The sequence below is a fragment of the Tachysurus fulvidraco genome, chromosome 19, assembly GCF_022655615.1.
Source record: "Tachysurus fulvidraco isolate hzauxx_2018 chromosome 19, HZAU_PFXX_2.0, whole genome shotgun sequence".
Classification (NCBI taxonomy): domain Eukaryota; kingdom Metazoa; phylum Chordata; class Actinopteri; order Siluriformes; family Bagridae; genus Tachysurus; species Tachysurus fulvidraco.
The window spans coordinates 1,917,854-1,942,993 of NC_062536.1; the positions used below are offsets into that span (position 1 = coordinate 1,917,854).

General features: G+C 37.4%; 1 protein-coding gene across 1 annotated transcript in view; it reads left to right on the forward strand.

Annotated features, from left to right (window-relative positions):
- LOC125138484 (NACHT, LRR and PYD domains-containing protein 12-like) overlaps window positions 1-13,139 on the forward strand; it is a 53,719-nt gene extending 40,580 nt beyond the window's left edge. The window contains exons 11-16 of the mRNA XM_047803859.1: window positions 2,340-2,417; window positions 3,447-3,620; window positions 6,291-6,464; window positions 9,505-9,678; window positions 11,229-11,402; window positions 12,105-13,139. Of these exons, the coding sequence (XP_047659815.1) occupies window positions 2,340-2,417; window positions 3,447-3,620; window positions 6,291-6,464; window positions 9,505-9,678; window positions 11,229-11,402; window positions 12,105-12,111 (781 nt within the window). The 3' untranslated portion in view covers window positions 12,112-13,139. The remainder of the gene's footprint in view (window positions 1-2,339; window positions 2,418-3,446; window positions 3,621-6,290; window positions 6,465-9,504; window positions 9,679-11,228; window positions 11,403-12,104) is intronic.
- The last annotated feature ends 12,001 nt before the right edge of the window (window positions 13,140-25,140 follow it).

Consider the following 25,140-nt stretch of genomic DNA (forward strand, 5'->3'; position numbering starts at 1 on the left):
AGTACAGATAAGATAACAGAAGATGCTGTTCTGAAGATGATGCCTGTGATTACAGCATCCAGTAAAGCAATGTAAGTAAATGTGAATATAACTGTTCTACTGTTACAGTGTTAGAGAGAAACTGAACACACTCTAATATGGACTTTGGGATGTTCTGACCTGAAGGTGATACAGAGTGGAGTTCATGTAAATAGATAAATTAGGGAATAAAAACTGCATTAATAAATGAATGATACTGAAGGGCAGCTATTAAACATGTAGAAGCAGGTGATTACATTTGAGGGAGTTTGATGTTTTGTAGTTATGATTTATCTTAATATCTTAATAATGATGAAGTTAATGCAGGTTTTATGTTGGATGTTTGATGTATATTAAACACACCTGTGTACCAGACATAAAGAACATGTTTACTGCAGTAATGACAAATTCTAATCCCCAAAATGATTTTATTCATTATTAAGTTTTATTTGTGAGGTGGAAATGGTCTTTCATAGAAAGTTGACTTTGCAGAGAAGTTTTATAATAATAATAATAATAATAATAATAATAATAATAATAATTAGATTTGTAAACTTGGTCGCAACAAACTTGTTGGCTTTGACGAGGTAAGTATTCACAAAGGCTGGTGCTTTTTGGAGGCAAGTGGACATAAAACTAGATGAAATCTAGTGGAGCGCTAGGGTGCCAAAACATTTGGAGGCAAGTGGAGACGAGTATGTGACATCATCAGAATACCCACGAGGCAGTTCCCCTCATTGTTCTGAGTGTTTTGATATGTCACATGTCCATGTTGTAAAAAGTTTTTGGATTTTGCATATTTTGGGGGCGGGGCTGCGGCACAACCGGAAGGCCAGTCGGTAAACCAATTTAAAACTTTGTTCAGAGTATCACGCCGAGTTATAAACCTCCATACTTTATAATGGGAGTCTATGGGGAAAAAACGCCATTTTGAGACCCGGTACCGGAAGTACCGGTACTTGGATCGCTTAGAAAAGTAATAGCAACAAACTTCAGACCAGGATCTACGACATATACGAATTTGGTGCATGTGGCTCGAAAGCCCTGATAAATTTTTGTCTAAGCTTAAATAGGAAAACCGAATGTTGGCTTCTACAAAGCGACATAACTAGAGACAGAGAAGGAAGACTCTAGAGGCAGGAGCAAGCATCAATATGAAGTGAGAGACTGTTGGACTTGGACAGGGTAGATTTTGAACCTATAAGGAGAACCTTTGAGAAAGTTGGAGGAAACCAAGGGTTTATTTCATTTAAGCATCATTTGGTGAGACAGGAGTGTGGAAGAGCAGAGTCACGTTTTGTGGACATATAAAATATATAACAAATTTTATAAACCACATTATTTTAATGTGTGAAACTGTATTAAAGGCTGCACTCAAATCTAACAGGACAAGAATAGTTAAGAGTTCAGCATCAGCAGCCATCAGGAGATCATTAGTGACCTTCACTAAAGCAGCTTCCATACTGTGTTTAGTACAGAACCCAGACTGAAAGGATTCTAATAGATTATTGTCACTAAGTTTAGCATGAACCTGTGTGATAACGTTCATGTCTGATTAGAAAGTGTTCATTTAGCTGAAAAGTGCTCCCTTTAATGCTAATCTATAACACTACATGATAAGATTTTAGCTAATGTCAGTCTGATTCCTAAACAGAATTCTCTACAGTATTATAGTACATTATTTATGTGAGCTTCAGCTGAGAGACCGGTATCAATAATCACACCGAGGTCTTTTACTGCTGCACATGATGTAATAGAAAGACCATCCAGAGTTACTCTGTAATCAGAAAGCTTACTTCTGACTGTCTGTGGTCCTGGTACAAGATCTTCTGTGTGTCAGAGTTAAACAGGAGGAAGTTAGTAAGTGTCCACTGTCTGATGTCCTTCACACAATCTTCAGTCTTATTAAACTGGTGTCTCACATCTGACTGCTGAAACATACAGCTGTGTGTCATCAGTGTAAAAGTGGAAGCTAATACCATGTTTATTAATAGATTACTCTAGATACTAGTTAGTTAGCTGTAGTTAAACACTAACTTTACCCATTTTAGATGTAGATGTGGACTGCAGTGTCACTTTCACCATATTGTCTAACTGGTGTTTGTACTTTCAGTATTTATAAAAATGAGAAGGTTCAGTGAAAGCTTTGAGGACGTGTTCGATCATTTGTGTGAGTTCATTATGTTTTATTTTATTTCCTTTAGTATCAGCTGTGATTCACTTGGAGTAAAAAGTTGGTCATCTCTGGTCTCAGCGCTCAGATCAGAAACCTCCAATCTGAGAGAACTTCATCTGACTGTGAAAACACTGAATCTGTCTAGGAATAAACTCGGAGACTCAGGAGTGAAGACTCTCTCTGCTGGACTGGAGAATCCTCACTGTAAAGTGGAGACACTGAAGTAAGATCATCTCTATGAGACTCACAATAACTCACTAAAAGCAGCAGTTATATACAGTGTTGTTTTTCACCTGAAATGTTCTGTAACACTACAACATTCAGAACAAATACATTAGTCATTAAGTGATGAGTTTTCTACAGAATCACTTAGGAATTAAATAAATAAATAAAAGAGTAAATAAGAGAAAAAATCTAAAAATTAAAAAGATTAATTATTTTTAAAGCCAGCAAAACTTTTGCAACTCAATAAAAAATTAATATCAATAATTGTAAATAATATAATAATATAATATAACAGGTGCAGCTCCAGGGTCCTGGTCCCACCCATGTGGAGTCCTGGCCCACCTACATAAACTCTGTTATAATGTTAGAATTATTAATAAACCCCAGTTGTCACTCACTAGGAGCTGCTGCTTTAAGAAGCTTCATTGAGTGACATTGCTCAGTAACATTTCTGTGTGGTGTTTAGTCGTGTAACAGACTAGTTTAATAAAGACTTTATCTTCTCTGAAACAGACACCACACTGTGTCTTTACCCCTGAAACTCCTACACTGTAATCAGAGGATATAATAAGATGAAATGTGTTACAGTTTGTGTTTACACTGGAGAACAGTGTCAGAGTGGAGATTGGACTCATCTGAGAGCTGAAGAACAGAACTGCAGTTGGTTTAGGAGTACATGGGGCAACACCAACACAGTCATTTTAACTCCAATTAAAACACTCAATGCATTTATTTAATTTATTATTTATTTTTATTTATCTAAAAATTAAAAAGCAAAACTTTTGTAGATCAAATGAACTTAATATCAAGAACAGATCTCATTCATCTCATTGTCCTCTTTTTACAGTCATGTAAGTTCTTTTGAGTGACAGCTGATGTTGAGTTTCTTCTCAACCCTGTGCCCACCCTGTTTTACCCAGGACCACCTACTGTTCACTATCTGACAGGAATGTTTTGTTCAGTGTTAATTATACTTTATATAATAAACATATGTTGATGAAGAGTGTGTCATTGTGTCTCTATACAGGTTGTGTGATTGTGGTGTCTCAGATGAAGGCTGTGCTGCTCTGACTTCAGCTCTGAGATCAAACCCCTCACACCTGAGAGAACTGGATCTGTCCTGTAATAAACTAGGAGACTCAGGAGTGAAGAGTCTCTCTGCTGTACTGGAGAATCCTCACTGTAAACTGGAGACACTGAGGTAAGATCATCTATTAAAACATTAATAATAAATCATGGTCTAATCTTCATCCAGGTCGTAATAATAGATAAACACATTGTGTATAAATAAAACACAGTCACAGTTGTTCTTGTCAATACTGAATAAACCATTTACACTTTCACTGTCTGGGGTTAAAAAATACACCAATGAACTAACAACTTCTCCAAAAACTAATTAGAGTCTGACCCTGTTTTAGGTCTGATTACTGACAGTCTGATCTTCTCAAGAAAGATCTGTTCATGTGAACTCGGATTAAAACAGAGATTTTGTTGAGATGTGAAACAGAGAAAAGTTACAGAAAACATTTACATTAATATTTTATTTCTCACATACACAACCATACACAGTACGACACGTAGTGACATGTTTTTAATCTGTCTGTGATTTAAACATCAAATAAAATAGAATAATAAAAAAGAAAATAGAATAAAAATAGAATTGATGTAACAAATAGAAATGTAAGAATAAGTGTAATGGAGTGTAAAAATAAATGTGAATATAGCTGCAAGCAACGGGGGCACGGTGGCTTAGTGGTTAGAACGTTCCCCTCACACCTCCAGGGTCGGGGGTTTGATTCCCACCTCCACCTTGTGTGTGTGGAGTTTGCATGTTCTCCCCGTGCCTCGGGGGTTTCCTCCGGGTACTCCGGTTTCTTCCCCCGGTCCAAAGACACGCATGGTAGGTTGATTGGCATCTCTGGAAAATTGTCCGTAGTGTGTGAGTGTATGTGTGAATGAGAGTGTGTGTGTGCCCTGTGATGGGTTGGCACTCCGTCCAGGGTGTATCCTGCCTCGATGCCCGATGACGCCTGAGATAGGCACAGGCTCCCCGTGACCCGAGAAGTTCGGATATGCGGTAGAAAATGAATGAATGAATAGCTGCAAGCAGCGATGGCGGCCCTCGCACGTTTTTTTATCGCTATACGGTGCCTCCCAGAAAACACTCCACGGTGGGCAATTGCATCAAGAGGGTAAATATCAGTGGACTATTTTATGTTGTTACTGACCCATTTGGGGACTGTAGGTAAATGAAACCCCATATTTTAGACAAACGGGGGCGCTAGCGAGCCACTTAAGAGACACACCTTTGTCTGACCTTTTTGTGCACACTTAACGGCCGACAAATGTGATGTATGTGTCAAATTTCAAGTTAACCTAAGCACGCCAAAAGCCTTAAATATGTCTGAAATAAAAGTAAACTTTGACACGATGCCATGGCAACGGTGTTTGAGATATCAAAAATCCCTTCGCTATTTCGCATTAGATTCAATCGCATGAATCCTCTAGGAGGAGTATTTAAAAGTTCATTACATGCAATTGTGAAAAAATCCACCTTTGTGACTGAAATAAATAAATAAATAAATAAACCCGAGCAAAAACACTAAGGCTCCGCACCATCGGTGCTCGGGCCCTAAATATGGATCAGTGGCAGAACAATGTGAGTGTTTTAATAAAGTTCAGATGTGTTAAATACTGCAATATATGAAATATGTTCTGTGTAAAATAAAATCTGGCTGATGTCTCAGTGTTGTGTATGAAAGTCCAGAAAAAGTCCAAGTTCTAGTCTTATGTGTTGTCCTGGTCTGTAAAGTGTGTGTTACTCAGTCCACAATAATACACACTGTCTACAGTCAGGGTCGACACTCGAGCCCCAGTAAAATGTTCCTGATAAATCAGTGTCTGATGATGTAGATTACAGTAGATATGTCTGAAAATAGGCTTCGTCTTCATCACACATTAATATTTACATCATGATTTAAAACATGAAGACTGATTGTAATGTTAGCTGAAGTGACAATATCCTGTACCCTTCAGTCATAAGCCCCGCCCATCATAAACCAAGCCCATCACTGTGCCCTGCATTGTCACTGTGTCGCCTCACTGTACCCCGGCCTCTTTACTGACCCCATGCCCCGCCCCTCAATGTACCATTCCTCTTTACTGTACCCCCCTACCATTCCCCGCCCCCTCACTGTGCCCTACCCCCTCACTGTGCCCCCCATATTGTGCCCCGCCCCCTCACTGTGCCCCGCCCCCTCACTGTGCTCCTATTTTCACTTTTCTCAGTAGAAATGTGGACTTGCAGTCAGATGATAATTAATAATCCCACATTGTACCTGAGGACTGAGGAGATGTAACTACCAGACTAACACTTATCACTGTGTTAATGAGTAGTATGTGAATGTGGATTTAGATGAATGACGACTTCCTGTTTTACACATCTGATTTATTTGCCACAGATTTGATCAATAATGTTAAATTGTTAACTGCTAAAAGAAGCTTTTCTTTTCTCTTCTCATTTCTAAACTCTTCTAAAACTGGATGTGATTTAGTCATCAGTGAAAGCTTTTTGAAGTGATTTATTCATTTAGACGACTAGTTAGTTAGTTTTCTTACAAATATACTAGTTGTGGATTTAAGGTTGTTTAGCTAAAAAAGTTTACATGTGTAATTGTAGTAAAGATCTTTACAGTGAAATAAAATGTAAAACTGAAATAATAAAATGATCTGGATTTGTTGGTGTTTTTGCAAAAATAAACAAACAAACAAACAAACAAACAAATAAATAAATAATAGATCAAAGTGATTAAACACTAGAAACGTCCCTGTGTACAACCAGTGAAGAGTGTGTCATTGTGTCTCTATACAGGTTGTGGGATTGTGGTGTCTCAGCTAAAGGCTGTGCTGCTCTGACTTCAGCTCTGAGATCAAACCCCTCACACCTGAGAGAACTGGATCTGTCCTCTAATAAACTAGGAGACTCAGGAGAGAAGAGTCTCTCTGCTGTACTGGAGAATCCTCACTGTAAACTGGAGACACTGGGGTAAGATCATATATTAAAACATTAATAATAAATCATGGTCTAATCTTCATCCAGGTCGTAATAATAGATAAACACATTGTGTATAAATAAAACACAGTCACAGTTGTTCTTGTCAATACTGAATAAACCATTTACACTTTCACTGTCTGGGGTTAAAAAATACACCAATGAACTAACAACTTCTCCAAACACTAATTAGAGTCTGACCCTGTTTTAGGTCTGATTACTGACAGTCTGATCTTCTCAAGAAAGATCTGTTCATGTGAACTCGGATTAAAACAGAGATTTTGCTGAGATGTGAAACAGAGAAAAGTTACAGAAAACATTTACATTAATATTTTATTTCTCACATACACAACCATACACAGTACGACATGTAGTGACATGTTTCTAATCTGTCTGTGATTTAAACATAAAATAAAATAGAATAATAAAAAATAAAATAGAATAAAAATAGAATAGATGTAACAAATAGAAATGTAAGAATCAGTTTAATGGAGTGTAAAAATAAATGTGAATATGGATCAGTGGCAGAACAATGTGTGTGTTTTAATAAAGTTCAGATGTGTTAAATACTGCAATATATGAAATATGTTCTGTGTAAAATAAAATCTGTCTGATGTCTCAGTGTTGTGTATGAAAGTCCAGAAAAAGTCCAAGTTCTAGTCTTATGTGTTGTCCTGGTCTGTAAAGTGTGTGTTACTCAGTCCACAATAATACACACTGTCTACAGTCAGGGTCGACACTCGAGCCCCAGTAAAATGTTCCTGATAAATCAGTGTCTGATGATGTAGATTACAGTAGATATGTCTGAAAATAGGCTTCGTCTTCATCACACATTAATATTTACATCATGATTTAAAACATGAAGACTGATTGTTATGGAATAAAAACACTGTCAATAATAATTGTACGTAATTCAAAGCATTGTGTGTAAATTTTAATTTAGTTGTGCGTAATTTAAAACTATTGTACGTAATTATGTTTTTTGTGGAGTTGGATCCCAGAACCTACGACCACGACAGTTTACAGATACGAGATTTTGTGTGTTTGTTCAAATACAACTCCAAAATGTACGACTATGACAGTTTACAGACACAACGCTTGTTTTCACAACACCTCTTTTTTACACACGAAAACGGTCTGTGAAACAACTGTCAAAAATACGTCATCACGTTCACAGGCATTACTATCCGATGGAAGATGAATCGATTCCACGAAGCGCGCATGCGCCCCGCCCTCTTCTAAACCACTCATAGAATCCACTGGTGCCGAAATGGCGGGTTAGTTATCACTAATAACAGAGAGAATTTTGTGCTAACACTTTAAAATAATGGTTTTTATTGTATTTCTTGACTTTTACAAGGCATTTGATACTGTTGAACATACTTTTTTATTTGTAATCATAGAGTTTTTAGGTTTTGGGAGTAATTTTTGTAAAATAATTAAGACGTTGTATACTGACATATAGTTCTGTATCCCTGAATCCTAGTATAACTCCTAGGTTTGAAGTGCTCCGCGGTATTAGGCAGGGATGCCTGATTTCTCCCAAACTGTTTATTCTAGCCACTCAATCACTTATATTGCTCATTAATCATAACCCCCATTTGCATGGGATCTCAATATTTGACAAGGAATTTAAAATTAGTCAATTTGCAGACGACACAACAATCCTTTTAAAGAGTAAATTCATGGTTGATGTTGCCCTAAATTTAGTCTCGATTTTCCCTAAAGCTTCAGGATTTACCCTTAATATTAAAAAATGTGAGCTACTTCCCATTCACTCATCAACGGACTCTATCATCTCTTCAGTTTAGGTTAAAGACGAAGTGAAATATTTAGGAATAGTTTTATCTAAAAATGCTATTAGAAGAGAAGACGTTAACTTTTCTAACCAGTTAATAGATATGAGGAAATCTTTGAGCTATTTCCAAAATAATCTCTCCATGCCACTCCCTGTATGTTTCTACAGTTAATGTTAAGAAAGCTAATTCGATCGTTTTCCAATTTCTGTGGAAAAACAAAACTCATTATATTAAGAAATCACAGCTGGTTAAAGACTATGATATAGATGGTATTAAAGGACATTCAAGATTAATTGGTTGAAAACATATCGGTGGCTTAGTGGTTAGCACGTTTGCCTCACAGCTCCAGGGTCGCGGTTCGATTCCCTATGCTATTACTTATACTGCTTAGTTCATCTTGCTTCCATATTAGTTAGTAGTATTAAGCTCAGTGTTAATGCAGTACTACCTATTACTTCCTGCATAGTCACTCGTTACCAATAGACCATTATTTTAAAGTGTTAGCACAAAATTCTCTCTGTTATTAGTGATAACTAACCCGCCATTTCGGCACCAGTGGTTTCTATGAGTGGTTTAGAAGAGGGCGGGGCACATGCGCGCTTCGTGGAATCGATTCATCTTCCATCGGATAGTAATGCCTGTGAACGTGATGACGTATTTTTGACAGTTGTTTCACAGACCGTTTTTGTGTGTAAAAAAGAGGTGTTGTGAAAACAAGCGTTGTGTCTGTAAACTGTCATAGTCGTACATTTTGGAGTTGTATTTGAACAAACACACAAAATCTCGTATCTGTAAACTGTCGTGGCCGTAGGTTTTGGGATCCAACTCCACAAAAAACATAATTACGTACAATAGTTTTAAATTACGCACAACTAAATTAAAATTCCCTTGATAAACCCCGCCCACCACAAGCTATGCCCATCACTGTGCCCCGCCCCCTCACTGTGTACTTTTTTCACTTTTCTCAGTAGAAATGTGGACTTGCAGTCAGATGATAATTAATAATCCCACATTGTATCTGAGGACTGAGGAGATGTAACTACCAGACTAACACTTATCACTGTGTTAATGAGTAGTATGTGAATGTGGATTTAGATGAATGACGACTTCCTGTTTTGTTTTTCCTGTTGTTGGTGTTTTTGCAAAAAAAATAAATAAATAGATCAAAGTGATTAAACACTAGAAACGTCCCTGTGTACAACCAGTGAAGAGTGTGTCATTGTGTCTCTATACAGGTTGTGTGGCTGTGGTGTCTCAGATGAAGGCTGTGCTGCTCTGACTTCAGCTCTGAGATCAAACCCCTCACACCTGAGAGAACTGGATCTGTCCTTTAATAAACTAGGAGACTCAGGAGAGAAGAATCTCTCTGCTGTACTGGAGAATCCTCACTGTGAACTGGAGACACTGAGGTAAGATCATATATTAAAACATTAATAATAAATAATGGTCTAATCTTCATCCAGGTCGTAATAATAGATAAACACATTGTGTATAAATAAAACACAGTCACAGTTGTTCTTGTCAATACTGAATAAACCATTTACACTTTCACTGTCTGGGGTTAAAAAATACACCAATGAACTAACAACTTCTCCAAACACTAATTAGAGTCTGACCCTGTTTTAGGTCTGATTACTGACAGTCTGATCTTCTCAAGAAAGATCTGTTCATGTGAACTCGGATTAAAACAGAGATTTTGTTGAGATGTGAAACAGAGAAAAGTTACAGAAAACATTTACATTAATATTTTATTTCTCACATACACAACCATACACAGTACGACATGTAGTGAAATGTTTTTAATCTGTCTGTGATTTAAACATAAAATAAAATAGAATGATAAAAAAGAAAATAGAATAAAAATAGAATAGATGTAACAAATAGAAATGTAAGAATCAGTTTAATGGAGTGTAAAAATAAATGTGAATATGGATCAGTGGCAGAACAATGTGTGTGTTTTAATAAAGTTCAGATGTGTTAAATACTGCAATATATGAACTATGCAGTGTTGTAATGTAACGGAGTACAAATACTTCGTTACTGTACTTAAGTAGAAATGTCACGTATCTGTACTTTACTTCGCTATTTAAATTTATGTCAACTTTCACTTTTACTCCACTACATTTCCGAGATAACATGTAAACTTTTACTCCGCTATGATTCCACTAAGCATCTTTGTTACTCGTTACTACAAAATAAAATCAGAAGAAATGTGTGTGACTGTAATAAGGGAGGTTTGGTGTATCACTGCTCCTAGATTGTATTACGCTCCACACGCTGTACGGAGAAGCACAGGTACGCGCAGCGTGCACGCGCAGTCAGAGCTGGGGGCGTTTATCTATAACGTTAATTAGCAGAAAGACTGTAAAGTGTGTGTTACTCAGTCCACAATAATACACACTGTCTACAGTCAGGGTCGACACTCGAGCCCCAGTAAAATGTTCCTGATAAATCAGTGTCTGATGATGTAGATTACAGTAGATATGTCTGAAAATAGGCTTCGTCTTCATCACACATTAATATTTACATCATGGTTTAAAACATGAAGACTGATTGTAATGTTAGCTGAAGTGAAAATATCCTGTACCCTTCAGTCATAAGCCACGCCCTTGATAAACCCCGCCCACCATAAGCTACGCCCATCATTGTGCCCCCCCCCCCCCCCCAGTGCTCCTTTTTTCACTTTTCCCTGTAGAAATGTGGACTTGCAGTCAGATGATAATTAATAATCCCACATTGTACCTGAGGACTGAGGAGATGTAACTACCAGACTAACACTTATCACTGTGTTAATGAGTAGTATGTGAATGTGGATTTAGATGAATGACCACTTCCTGTTTTGTTTTTCCTGTTGTTGGTGTTTTTGCAAAAGAAATACAAAAATAGATCAAAGTGATTAAACACTAGAAACGTCCCTGTGTACAACCAGTGAAGAGTGTGTCATTGTGTCTCTATACAGGTTGTGTGAGTGTGGTGTCTCAGATGAAGGCTGTGCTGCTCTGACTTCAGCTCTGAGATCAAACCCCTCACACCTGAGAGAACTGAATCTGAACTGGAATAAACTAGGAGACTCAGTAAAGAAGCCGCTGTCTGATCTTAAGGATGATAAACATTACAAACTACAGACACTGGAGTGAGTAATGACCTGTTAATAAAAGTTTACCCTCATTATCATTACACATTGATACACATCACATTTCTCTTCAATAACTTTGTGAAAGTTATTGAAGAGAAATGTGATGTGTATCAATGTGTAATGATAATAAATCAGGTTATCCATTATCAGGTTAGAAAATGTCACTATATTCTGTTTAATCAGAATTTTTCTAACGATTCTCTTTAATGCTGTTTTGTGTTCAGTAAAGTGTGTTGATGTAAAATTCATGTGAAGGCAGAAAACAGGGATTCAGACAGTCTACAAAAAATCACCAATGAGTTGATGAGTGATTGTTAATGAACATTGTGTCTTCTGTCATTCCTGTAAAATTCACCTGAGTTTGTTCTTAAAGTCTGCACTTAAATATAAATGTAGAACAAGATCTAAATGACACAGTAGTGTTTGTTATATAAAAAAGCTCCTGTGATTGGATAAGAGCAGTGATGTGATGGGTAAAGATCTGCTCATTATCCTGTTAGAACTTGTGGAAGTTCTCATTTGTTCTAGTTAAATGTTAGAACACAGATGTTAGTAAGAATGAAGAAATGTTGAATGATTCATTATAAACAGGAGATGATGATGTTTCTGTTGGAGCAGAGATGATTACATGCTGTTGGTCATGAAGTACCACAGTCCACTTTGTGCTGATTAATTCACATCTTTTTCTTTCATATTCAGGTTCTAATGAATATCTGTGTGATGAAGACTCCAGTGTTCCTGCATTACCATGATGGAGAATAGAGAACATGTTTATTAACACATCACTCATTTAGTTCTAACACATTAAACACACACAGAGATGTGAGAAGTGTGTGTTCATCGTGTACAGTGAATCAGACTAAACACAATTCTACACTGAGTTTATAATGACCTCTGATCCCTGGGTAAAATTCCCTGGACCTCAATCCCATAAAAACCTGAGGGATTATTTGTAACAGGAGGTGAAAACCCACAGGATCTCGAGCTGAACCCTGTTCATTTTACTGTTTGTGTGATTTATTATTTGTGTATTATTGTAATATAATTTACACTTTTTACACATGTATACTTATAGCTATATTACTGGGTACATAACTAAAATTATATTGTATAAAGGTACTTAAAATATCTTGTATAAATACATCATACATTTATAAAGAATAAAATACATAAATACAGTCATTATTTTTGTTGTGTAAAATTAATATTATGTATAGATAATTCTGTAGAATATTCTGTAGAAAAAAATATTATTATTCTTCACATAATAACATATAATCTATATAAATATAATTCTTCAAAAATAAATGTATATCTAACACAATATATAGTTACAGAATGTATTTCTGAAGAGAAACATGTTTGTAATAAAAATAAATGACTATAACATGTAGGGTTAACATTATAACACAACGTTGCTGAGTTAAAACAACTCCCACTGGATCAGTCCACATTGTACCCAGTGCTGGAGTTCAGAATCGACCCAAACTGGGTTCTGTTTAATCTCAGACATTTTAGACTGCACCTTTATGAGGAGACTCACCTGGGAATGAGTGAAGATAAGCACAAACTCCTTCTTTCTGTTGTGTATCAGTCTGTTTTTTACCTGCTTCCCTCTCATCTGTTTTAGTCAGTAGTGGAATTATTATTAATATAATTATTTTCAATTAGTTTTGTGTTCAGCAGCTAACGAATACTCATAATTTAAGCAACATTAAAATGTTATTGCATTTATTCTACTGTCGTTACAACTTGATGTATTGTGCAATGTCTTGTTATTAAGCCTATAAAGCAATACTAGTGCTGCCTGTGTGTCTGTTGCTAGCACATCAGGAGATACAGCTAATTTCAGTTTATCCTCCACAAGCACTGCTCCTTCTCAGTCATGCATCCAGCTACAGTCATGTGCAAAACCATAGGGGGAAACATCGACTGTGTGCTGGTGGGTAAAACACAGCTTGATATAAAAATAAGACAATGTCAATTCAAGTCAAGTCAAGAAGCTTTTATTACAGCCATATATAGCAGTTACAGTACACAGTGACAATAGACAGCGGTCCTCCAGGATCATGGAGCTACATAAAACAAAGACAGAACTAAGGACTTAGTAAGTTAGTTCTAGCCACATACTGTAAAGTGCATCTGTGCAACCTGGTGCAAACAGTGCAGGACAAGACTAACAAGAAAGACAGGACTAAAGACAGTGCAGACAAAAAATACAGGACATTTAACAAAAAACAATACACAAAACAGCACAGACCAGTGTATTGTACAGTGTACTGTATGTTCAACAATATTGCATGTGCATAAATACTGGAATGAACACATTAGTATTATAGCAGCAGTTACATGAGGTAATGTAATGTATTGTGCAAAACAGCAATCAACTGAAATGTGAAATACAGCATGTGTAAAGAGCAGAAACTGTGTGTAAATACATCATGTACACAGTTTGATATGGTGGTGTGTGTCTGTGTGTGTGTGTGTGTCTGTGTGTGTGTGTGTCTGTGTGTGTGTGTGTGTGTGTGTGTGTGTGTGTGTTGTGCTCAGTACAGTTCAGTCTGATGGCTTGTGAAAGAAACTGTTACACAGTCTGGCCATGAGGCCTGAATTCTTCGGTACCTTTTTTCCAGATGGCAGGAGGGTGAAGAGTGTGTGTGAGGGGTGTGTGTGGTGAAGAGTGTGTGTGGTGTGTGTGTGTGTGACAGCATGTGACAGACTCTCTTATCCAGAGTTACATAAGAAAGTGCTGTTAAGTCTCTATCATCAACATTAACTCTGGTTCACTAGGCACACACACACACGCACACACACACACACACACACATGCATTAACTAACATTTACTAACCATGAGCAATAAATTATTGTATTTAGTAATCTTTGTTAAAATAAAGTTTATTCTTTGTTCATGTTAGTTCACAGTATATTAAGTAATGTTAACACAGTGTTAATAATGTATTAGTAAATGTTGAAATTAACATGAACAAAATGAATAAAAGCTGTAGAAGTGCAGTTCATTATTAGTTCATGTTAAGTAATGTGGTAACTAATGTCAACTAATGAACCTTTATTAGAAAGTTTTAGAAAAAAAAAAAAACTGTACAACGTTGGATTCGAACCCCAAATCTCTGTATGCTAAACGGATTCACTATGCACTAAACCATCCAGGAACACGAGGAAGCCTTCGCGGTTTTATGTATTAATTCACTAATGTGAAGAATGGCGCACCTAACAATACCCAAGCTTTATTATATTACAGTCATTCTTATCATTCTGTGATATACGTGTCTTATGTTTAAAAAATAATGATGTAATGTGAGGAGACAAAGAAAAAATGCGCTTAATTTTAATTAATGGGTGGCTCTTAAAAGTGCCGTTGCTGCTCTTAAAAGGACATTAGTTTAAAGTGAAATAAAAAATTATAAAAACTACACTGATAGTTGAAAACAACAAAAAGTTATACAAATGGCAGAAACAACAACATATGTGACCGCCGTGCTGTCCAAGGCACCACAGCACTAGGTTTAAGCATTAAATACACGGTTAAATGTTATATTGTTTGAAAGCTTAGACTCTCGGGATTTTATTAAGCCCACACACAAAGCATAATATGATTTATAGCCATCATACTAATTTAATCCAAGTTTATAGTCACCGGAAATTGGCGGCGCTTCCCTTTCTTCACTGGGGTAATATTTTCCAAAACAAATGCTTGTAAAAAATCCCCAAGAGTCTAAGGAACTGGAATATGTAAGGCTTTTAATCCGAGACGCTTTAATCCAAAACGCGTTTCTGACCGAAACACACAGCAATTCCGTCCTTTGTTTCGGCTCTCACTTGTCCTAGGAGGCTTAAAAAACTACACTGAGCCGTCAAACGAAAATCATGAAAATATCCCACAATATATATATATATATGTAATGAAACTGAAGCTCAGTGTGAAATATAGCAACAAGCTTTAATAAAGACCTTTACACAGATTCACTGGTGTCTGTTGCCCTCTTTTGGATGTTAGCACATCTACAGAGAGATTCCCCATTCAAGTCTATGGGGAAAAAACACCACTTTGAGCTTCCATACTGGGAATTCTGGAATTCTGATCGCTTACAAAATAGATAGCACACCTCTCCTCAATGAGCCGGTCGATTTGACACCTCATTTATGGGTCTAGGACAAAAGCTGCGGGACAAGTTACGTGCCGAAAAAGTGTCCGGAAGAAGAAGAAGAAGAAGAAGAACAAGAGAAGAAGAAGAAGAAGATGCAAGAGAATAAGAATGTGCTTTAACAAGCACATTAATAAAATATAATGTCGGTCACATTCTGAGCATTCGTTAGCTGCTGCACAGCAAACACACATTGTGATTTGTCCATTGGCTGTAGGCTGCCTGCACAACAAGTAGTTAGAAAGCATTCTGTTATTTGCTGTATTATTTTTCATTTGGCTAAAATAAAAAAATCTAACTTTGTGTGTGAAAGACCCAAATCTGCCCACTGCTGCCACCGGCCCAGGTCTGTGAGCTCCTACACAACAGAAACATAACTTACTACAAAACGATCATTTTAAATAAATGTGTACACAACAAAATAAATACACAACAATTCACAGTATTTATGAGTATAAAGGCTAAATGTTTATGATCCTTTACATTTTAAAAATGAAAATCTGTATAGACACTAAATGTATTAAGCCAAATAAAAATAAATTAATTATAAATTAACATTATTTACTGTATTATTAAATTATTTCTCTTCATTATAGTCACTATATCTGTCAGTAAACCTGAGTCAGGAGACAGTTAGTATTCCATTATAAAAGGGACATTTCAGACTGTTTCTCTTCAGAAATATCTTCTGTAACTATATATTGTGTTAGACATACATTTATTTTTGAAGAATTATATTTCTATAGATTATATATTTAAAGAAGGCACAGGATCCCCGTGACCCAAGAATAGTTCAAATTAGCGGTAGAAAATGAATGAATGAAGACTATTAGACTATTAATTTTACTCAACAAAAATAATGACATTGTACACTGTAAAAAATCCAACTCACAAAAAGTTTAAATAACTATTTTTTATTAGTTAACTGGACAAAAAAAAATACAAAAAATTTGACTTAAGTGGGAGTAAGTTGGTTCAAAAATAGTTTATCCAGCTTAAGTTTAGCTGTTGATTGGATATACAGTACTGTACACATGCTAGTTTACAAGCACACAAGTCGGTTTGGTGGTTGGTGCATGCACGCTGTATATGTGGACGTTGGAGCTCACGTGGAATGATAGCGCCATTTTGATCATCAGTCAAACGTGCAGGACGAGAAAAACAATCGTTTAAAGCAAGTATCTTTTTTTCTGTGTGTTTTGAAACTGAAGTTAAGTAATATAATGTCACTGGGCAAACTTATTTTAAAGTACGTTTTTATAAAAAATTTAAACAAGGAGAAAATATGTCGTTTTCATTCATTCATTCATTCTCTACCGCTTGCTGTATCCGAACTTCTCGGGTCACGGGGTGTCACGATGTGACATGGTGAGACAAAGGCAAGTGTGGATCCAAATGCAGTTTTACTAATTTAATAAACAAAACAGAAACAGGCAGGGAAAACAGGTCAGAACACAGGTCAGAACACAAAACAAGACAGGTCAGGACACAAAACAGGACGGGTCAGAACACAAAACAAGACAGGTCAGGACACAAAACAGGACGGGTCAGGACACAAAACAGGACAGGACAGGACAGGACAGGAACAGACAAGAGAATACGCCAAACACCAACAATGACTCACAACAGGGGAATGAACAAACAGTGTATATATAGGGAACAAGAGCCAATCACAAGACAGAGGCAATCACAGACTAAGACAAGACACCTGGGGAAGAGAATGAGTGTAGTTAATGTCCATGGTAACAGATAGGTGGGCGGGGTCAACAATTAAAAGCAGGGAAATGACAGCAGACAGAAACAAGGGGAAACCTGTCTCAGGCGTCATCGGGCATCGAGGCAGGATACACCCTGGACGGAGTGCCAACCCATCACAGGGCACACACTCTCATTCACTCACACAATCACGCTCTCATGGGCCAAGTTTAGCTCGCAGGCCTTGAGCTTGACACATATGATGTAACGAGTATTACTAAAAGATGTGGTGATGAAAAAAGATGAGACCTTTGACTTTACTCAGTGATTGTAGTTGAGTGAACAACTTTTTTCCAAAGTTCAGTAAACTCAAAAAAGCTGTACAGCAAGTAGCCTTGAAATTTTAAGTTGTCAACTCTTTATTTTTTTACAGTGTATTTATGTATATTATTATTCAGTATATTTATACAAGACATTTTAAGTACCTTTATACAATCATTTTAGTTATGTATCCAGTAATATAACTATATTATAACTATAAGTATACATGATATATATATGAAAAAGTGTTGGGCGCCTTCCTGTTTTTTATTTTTTCGCACGTTTGTCACACTTATTAAGGGAAAACAAAATTCCCCCATAAAAAAAAATAAATTAAAAAAATACATAACATAACTGTGGTTCATCACACCTGAGTTAATTTTCTCTAGCTACACCCAGGCCTGATTACTGCTACACCTGTTCGCAATCAAGAGATCACTTAAATAAGACCTGAGTGACAAACTGAAGGAGACCAAAAGATGCTCAAAAGCTACACATCATGCTGAGATCCAAAGATATTCAGAAACAAATGAGAGAGAAATTAATTGAGATCTATCAGGCTGGAAAAGGTTATAAGGTAATTTCTAAAGCTTTGGGACTCCAGTGAACCACAGGGAGAGCCGTTATACACAAATGGTGAAAACATGGAACAGCGGTGAACCTTCCCAGGAGTCGCCAGCCGACCAAAATTACCCCAAGAGAGGAGCGACAACTCATCCAAGATGTCACAACAGACTCCACAAAAACATGAAGAAAACTGCAGGCCTCACTTGCCTCAGTTAAGGCCAGTGTTCATGACTTCACCATAAGAAAGAGACTGGGCTAAAATAGCCTGCATGAATTATTAAGAGCAAAACCACTGCTGAGCAAAAAGAACATAATGGCTCATCTCAGATTTGCCAGAAAACATCTTGATGATCCCCAAGACCTTTGGGAAAATACTCTGTGGACTGACGAGACAGAAGTTGAACATTTTGGAAGGTGTGTGTCCCATTACATCTGATGTAAAAGTAACACTGCATGTCAGAAACAGAACATCATACCAACAGTAAAATATGGTGGTGGTAGTGTGATGGTCTGGGGCTGTTTTGCAGCTTTAGGACCTGTTCGTGACATCAAGCTGAGATGAATTTGGGTTCTGAAGCAGAATCCTATTGGTCCTGACCTGAATCCTACTGAGATGCTGTGCCATGACCTTGGTTCATGTTAAAACCCTCCGATGTGGCTGAATTACAACAATTCTGCAAAGATGAGTGGATTAAAATTCCTCCACAGCACAGTAACAGACTCACTGCAAGTTATCACAAATGCTTAATTGCAGTTCTTACTGCTAAGTGCAGACCAACCAGTTACTAGGTTTAGGTTTATTAAAGTATGACAAACATCAAAAAATAAATAAAAAAATCAAGAAGGGGGAAAACACTTTATCACACCACTGTATCTGTGTGAAGTACTTAACTTATACCATATATTATTACTTATTATAATGGTCTTATTACCATTTTATTTTATAAAGAAATAATTTTACATAATTAATTTCTAATTAAATCTTTACATTTACAAAAACATTTAGTGAAGCCTGTATGACTTTGTTCAGTGGCAGCAATGAGTCCTTTGGTGTAGAGAGACGGATAAGTGTGTGTCATCATGCAGGAAAGTCAGGATGTAAACCAGGGGGTCAAACTCATTGTCACCGAGGGCCACATCGGCATAACGGTGGCCCTCAAAGGGACAGATGTAACATTGAGGCAGTATAAATGTAGCTAAATGTAAATAAATGTAATATAAAATAAATGCAAATACTCCTTAATGTTAAATAACTTTTTTTATTATTCAGCATACAAACATTTGTATATTATTTATATATTTGTATGCATAAATGTAAAAAGAAATATTTGCTTGTTGCTCTACTGTATTATAACATAAATCCTTTTAATTTGTCAGCTTATGAAACCCACATTACTCCATAAACATTTATTGAACAGCTAAAACTAAATGTTTTTTTTAAACATAAATATGAATAAAAACAGACAGACATATTATTCCAGAATAAATAAACTAAAACTTTATAGAACTTAAAATACTTTGCTCTCCATAGTATTAAACTAGATAATAAAGGCTCTGTTATCAGAACCAACTTTTCTTTTTGCCATTGTTAGGGGCTAGCTTTGACTTTACAATAGGGTTGTATTGTTAGGGGCTAGCTTTGACTTTACAATAGGGATGTATTGTTAGGGGCTAGCTTTGACTTTACAATAGGGTTGTATTGTTAGGGGCTAGCTTTGACTTTACAATAGGGATGTATTGTTAGGGGCTAGCTTTGACTTTACAATAGGGATGTATTGTTAGGGGCTAGCTTTGACTTTACAATAGGGATGTATTGTTAGGGGCTAGCTTTGACTTTACAATAGGGATGTATTGTTAGGGGCTAGCTTTGACTTTACAATAGGGTTGTATTGTTAGGGGCTAGCTTTGACTTTACAATAGGGATGTATTGTTAGGGGCTAGCTTTGACTTTACAATAGGGATGTATTGTTAGGGGCTAGCTTTGACTTTACAATAGGGATGTATTGTTAGGGGCTAGCTTTGACTTTACAATAGGGTTGTATTGTTAGGGGCTAGCTTTGACTTTACAATAGGGATGTATTGTTAGGGGCTAGCTTTGACTTTACAATAGGGATGAATTGTTAGGGGCTAGCTTTGACTTTACAATAGGGATGTATTGTTAGGGGCTAGCTTTGACTTTACAATAGGGATGTATTGTTAGGGGCTAGCTTTGACTTTACAATAGGGATGTATTGTTAGGGACTTGATTGATGCGGGAATGTTCCCGGGTAACCGATTGTTCGGCAAGTGTTATGGGATGTGTAGATTGTGTGTTATCAGCACTTCTTATTGCTGGGCCATTAATAACAATAATAATAGATCTATATAAAATGATCTCGTCTTGAGTTTGACACCTATGCGCTAAGGTATTAGCCCATCTTGGTGTTGAGGCAGATATGTGTTCATTCTAATATGACTGCAAGCAATATTGTCTGAACATACAGTATTTACACTGGTCGGTCTGCACTGTTTCTGTTGGTTGTCCTTTATGTGTTGTCTTTTTTTGTATTTTGTGTATTGTCTTGTAACTTTTTGTCTGCACTGTCTTTTGTCTTGCACTGTCCTGCACTGTCTTGTTTGTCTTGTCCTGCACTGTTTGCAGAAGGTTGCACAGATGCACTTTATGTGGCTAGATCTACTTACTAAGTCTCAGCCCTGTCTATGTTTTAAGTAGCACCTTGATCCTGGAGAAACGTTGTCTCATGTCACTGTTTACTGTAACAGCTATATATGGTTGAAATGACAATAAAAGCTTTGTGTCTTGACTTGACTTGATATGAGTGGAGGGATGATCTCCTAGACTCAAAACAGAACACTTACATCTTTATCTGCATGAACACAACACTGCCATTTGTCATATTTTATTTCATTTTCATATGAACTAGATATTTTCCAACATTTTTACTGCAAGTTGATAATAAAAATTATTCATGTTTTATATTGCTTTTTGTAAAGACACAAAATATTAGAAAGTACTGTGGTGTCAGGCAGGAGACACTCCAGTGTGGCTCTGAAAAGACAAAGCTGTGTGTGTGTGTGTGGGGTGGGGGTGGGGGGGGGGAGCAGCCGTGCACTGTAAGTAAGTGAAATGTGGTTCAATAAACAGTGCTTTTCAAACTGCACTTTGTGTTGTTATTGTAACCTGACCGGTGTCTTTCTGGCAAATCTGTGGCCATCGGTATACTTCTTTATAGTCTCTTGGTCACGTCCCTATAATGAACTTGTGTAATTAACACCTGAGTAGCACAACTCACACGCCATTATTTAGTTGAATCAATTGTATTGACAAGGGCTTAGCCCACAGCGTGAAGGTCCAAAAAGAAAAGGCACTTCTGCAACCCCTACTGGTTTACATTTACAGTACATTTACAGCATTTAACAGACACTCTTATCCAGAGTGACTTACATTTTTCAGTGTAATTTCAGTGTTCATTTTTAAGCCTCATCTACCCAATCACTCTGTTTCACCCCAAATTTCATCGTCAACCTCCTCCAGCAGCCCAGGACTTGACACACATTGGGATGACAACTTTGTGGGGTGTGGTATCGCAGTGGTTAAGGTGTTGGGCTACTGGTCGGAAGGTCATGTGTTCGAACCCCAGGTCCACCAAGCTGCCACTGCTGGGCCCCTGAGCAAGGCCCTTAACCCTCAGTTGCTCAGTTGTAAGTCACTCTGGATATGGGTGTCTGCTAAATGCCGTAAATGTAAATGTGACTTTGAAATTCCATGCGGTAAATTTCCTGAGGAAGTGATACATTCTTTGGAGAGGAACAAAACTGAGGCGGAAAATGGTCCGGATTGTTGTGACTGAGGTGATGGAAAATTGCCCTCATGTAGGTGTGGGTGAGGTGATGATAGTGAGTTGTTTTCGGGAGTGTGGCCTTTAAATGACAAAAAAATAAGTGTATAATGAATCGCACTGTACAATATTACACAATGTCCATGTCTGCTTTTGATTTTGGTGGTGTGCGGTGTTTTTACTTACATTTCTGTTTCTAAACAGAAAGAAGCTTTCTGGCTTGTAAAGGTCTTAATGCAGTCAACAAATCAGCCTCAGTTATAACGTTAGATCATCATACGTCTCGACGCCAATGGACTGCAAGTGCTCTTCCAGGATGGTTTTGTTTATTGCCTGAAGTTGTGGTAGGACTTCCATGATGGTGACATCTAGGAAGCTTTGCTCTGAGTCACTCATATTTGCAATGAAGACAAAAAATGCCACTTTCAAACAGAACAGAAAAATACACAGTACATACGGCATGTTTAAACAGAGCAGGGACATACATCAGGTAACACTTATATTAATGTCAAACTATTTACAGTGACAAGTGTCACTTAATGGGACTTTATTTTGCCACAATACCGTGTTTTAGTGGAATGACTTCAAGTATCCATCAAGAATATATGAAACCAAAGGAAATGGGGCAGGTCATTAATGTTGATGCACTTGTAACCAAAAATGATGTGTAAATTATTTATACAATCTATAAGTTATTAGCCAGAGAGAAAGTGTTACAGACTGTAACCCAAGACTGTCCTTTGTCACAGAATCAGGAAGGAAGATGCCTTCAGAGAGAAGATATCCATCAAAACATACACCCATGTGTCATTTTGAATCAAGATGAGTAGAAGTTCACCAATCTCCATATACTCATCATTCCTGTTCACAAGAGACTGTCCTTTTTTATATGCAGTGCCCTTGTACTGAATGCCTGTGGTAACTGTGGTATTGCTTTCTGAAAAGGCTAACTCCCTGACTGCATGTTTAATAGTGTTACTGTAGAGATTGGGATAAAACACACAGCTATCTTTCACTTGCACTACTGTAGTTTACTGCATTCTTGCCCAGCTAAAAGATATGCCTGATACATCTGATGACGCTCTGACAAAGTTTGGTAAATGTTTTTGAAGTTTTTCAACTGTCTGGCACATCTTTTAAAATAGATGAGTTTACGTTCAAACCCGAGCCATAACCTTTCCATAACCTTATCAATGGACCAAATTTCAAAAGCAGTGCTGAATGATGGCACAAATAGTGGTGCTTGGGTTTTAGTAGAATTTCAGGAAACAACATCCTTCTCAACTCCAAATATTCTTGGATCAAAATGCCAAGATATGCTATCTGGTACAAGGAAATGTTCTGAGTACAAATACGATCCAAAATGTCTTTTATCTGGAGAGCTACTGTAACTGCCATACTTCATCCTCATGGTTTTGCACTTTGTCACCAGTTTTGATTGGTGACAATCTCAAAAGGTTCCAGTTTTGAATGGCTTGCCCTGATAACGGCTCTGTCAGGGTTGACAGCACATGGCTTTGTAAATGCTTCAGAACTTTTGTACTTAAACTGTTTGATGCGCCTGTTTAAGAGAGAGTGTGTGAACCATTTTTTCTCTTTTTTATAATGCCCTTCAGGTACAGTGCTAGATCACATGACAAAACTCCTTCAAAGAGGTCATGACCTAAACAAGGCGGGAGACCAGGCTGGGATACGTGAAAAGGGTATTAAAGATAGAGTTTACCTTTATTCCTCTGATGCTTTGAATGTTTTCAGCCTGGAGATCAGCAACAGCTGCATCATACATCTCTGGGGTGCTTGGAGGTAAACAGACATTCGGATCAAACTCAAACTCAGTTCTTGTGATTTCACAGTACCTGCAAAAATAATGAGAGCGGCTGAAAACTCTGTTCCTCTGTAAACCCACCTATGCAATGAGAACCCAAGTTATCCCCAGCAATGCAGTAAAGACCCCCTTTTACTGTTTCTCCATCTACATTTATTCCATCTGTCTCCAAGGATTTCAGATCTGCCAACAACTCTGAGAAAACTTTTGCTACTCCAAAACACTTAGGGTCATTCTCAACACACAACAAGACTGAAAACATATTATCACTATTTGAACGCAAATAAATAGGTAAATTTGCTAATGAAAGATAGACTGCAAGAACTTTGTGTGTCTTCTTAGCAGAACCCAGGGGATTCACAATTACAAATGAATCTTGGTACAAAATCAGTTTGAGGCTTTCAGGGTTTTCATTAAAGAACTGGTGACATTTGAAATTTTGTAAATACAGGACACTTACTGGTGCATCAAATGGAATGTCAAATTTATGCCCATTGAAGAAACTCAATAGAGCCAGCAGCAAAAGATGGAAAAACTCCAGGTGATGTTCCAACACTCTGATGCCAATCCAGAGGAGGTAAAATGTCTAATGAAGTCCACGTTTTACACACAGCATCAACATGTCAACCAGGAAAAAGTATCAAATGCCTTACAGAGGACTGGCTGTTTTGGTCTGATGAACTTGGCATGTCAGTCCACTTCAAGGAACTCACTGGGATTGATCTCAAAGAGACATTCACACCAAATTTGGATTTGAAGGGAAAAAGGCTTCTCGACTACATGATCACAGTTTGTGTCAACAAGAGCAAAAAGTTCCTTCAGAATTATGCAAGGCTTCATACGATGTGGGGACTGTAGAGAGGCTGCTCAGATGATGTGATAGAGATGCTCCTGCTTCAGCTCAGCTACTTTGATGATGAGGAGGAGTCCATGTTCTTCCATGTAGAAGATAGATGTCTGGCAGAAGATGTCCAACTGGTACATGCTGATGTTGGTACACGCTGAGTCTGTATCAGAACCTAATCAACACAAACATCTCCTCATTCATTTCTGCATTGTGCCTCATGTTTGGGAGCTTCTACAGTTTTAATATCTACTATCCATCTTAGCTGGCTTCAACTCTGGAGTTTCTTCAAAGGTGAGTAAACATGGCTCTCATTACTACTTTCCCCTGTCTAGTCTGGCTCACACACACACACACACACACGCACACACGCACGCACGCACACACGCACACACACACACACACACACACACGCAGACAGACACACACGCAGACAGACAGACACACACACACGCAGACAGACAGACACACATACATTT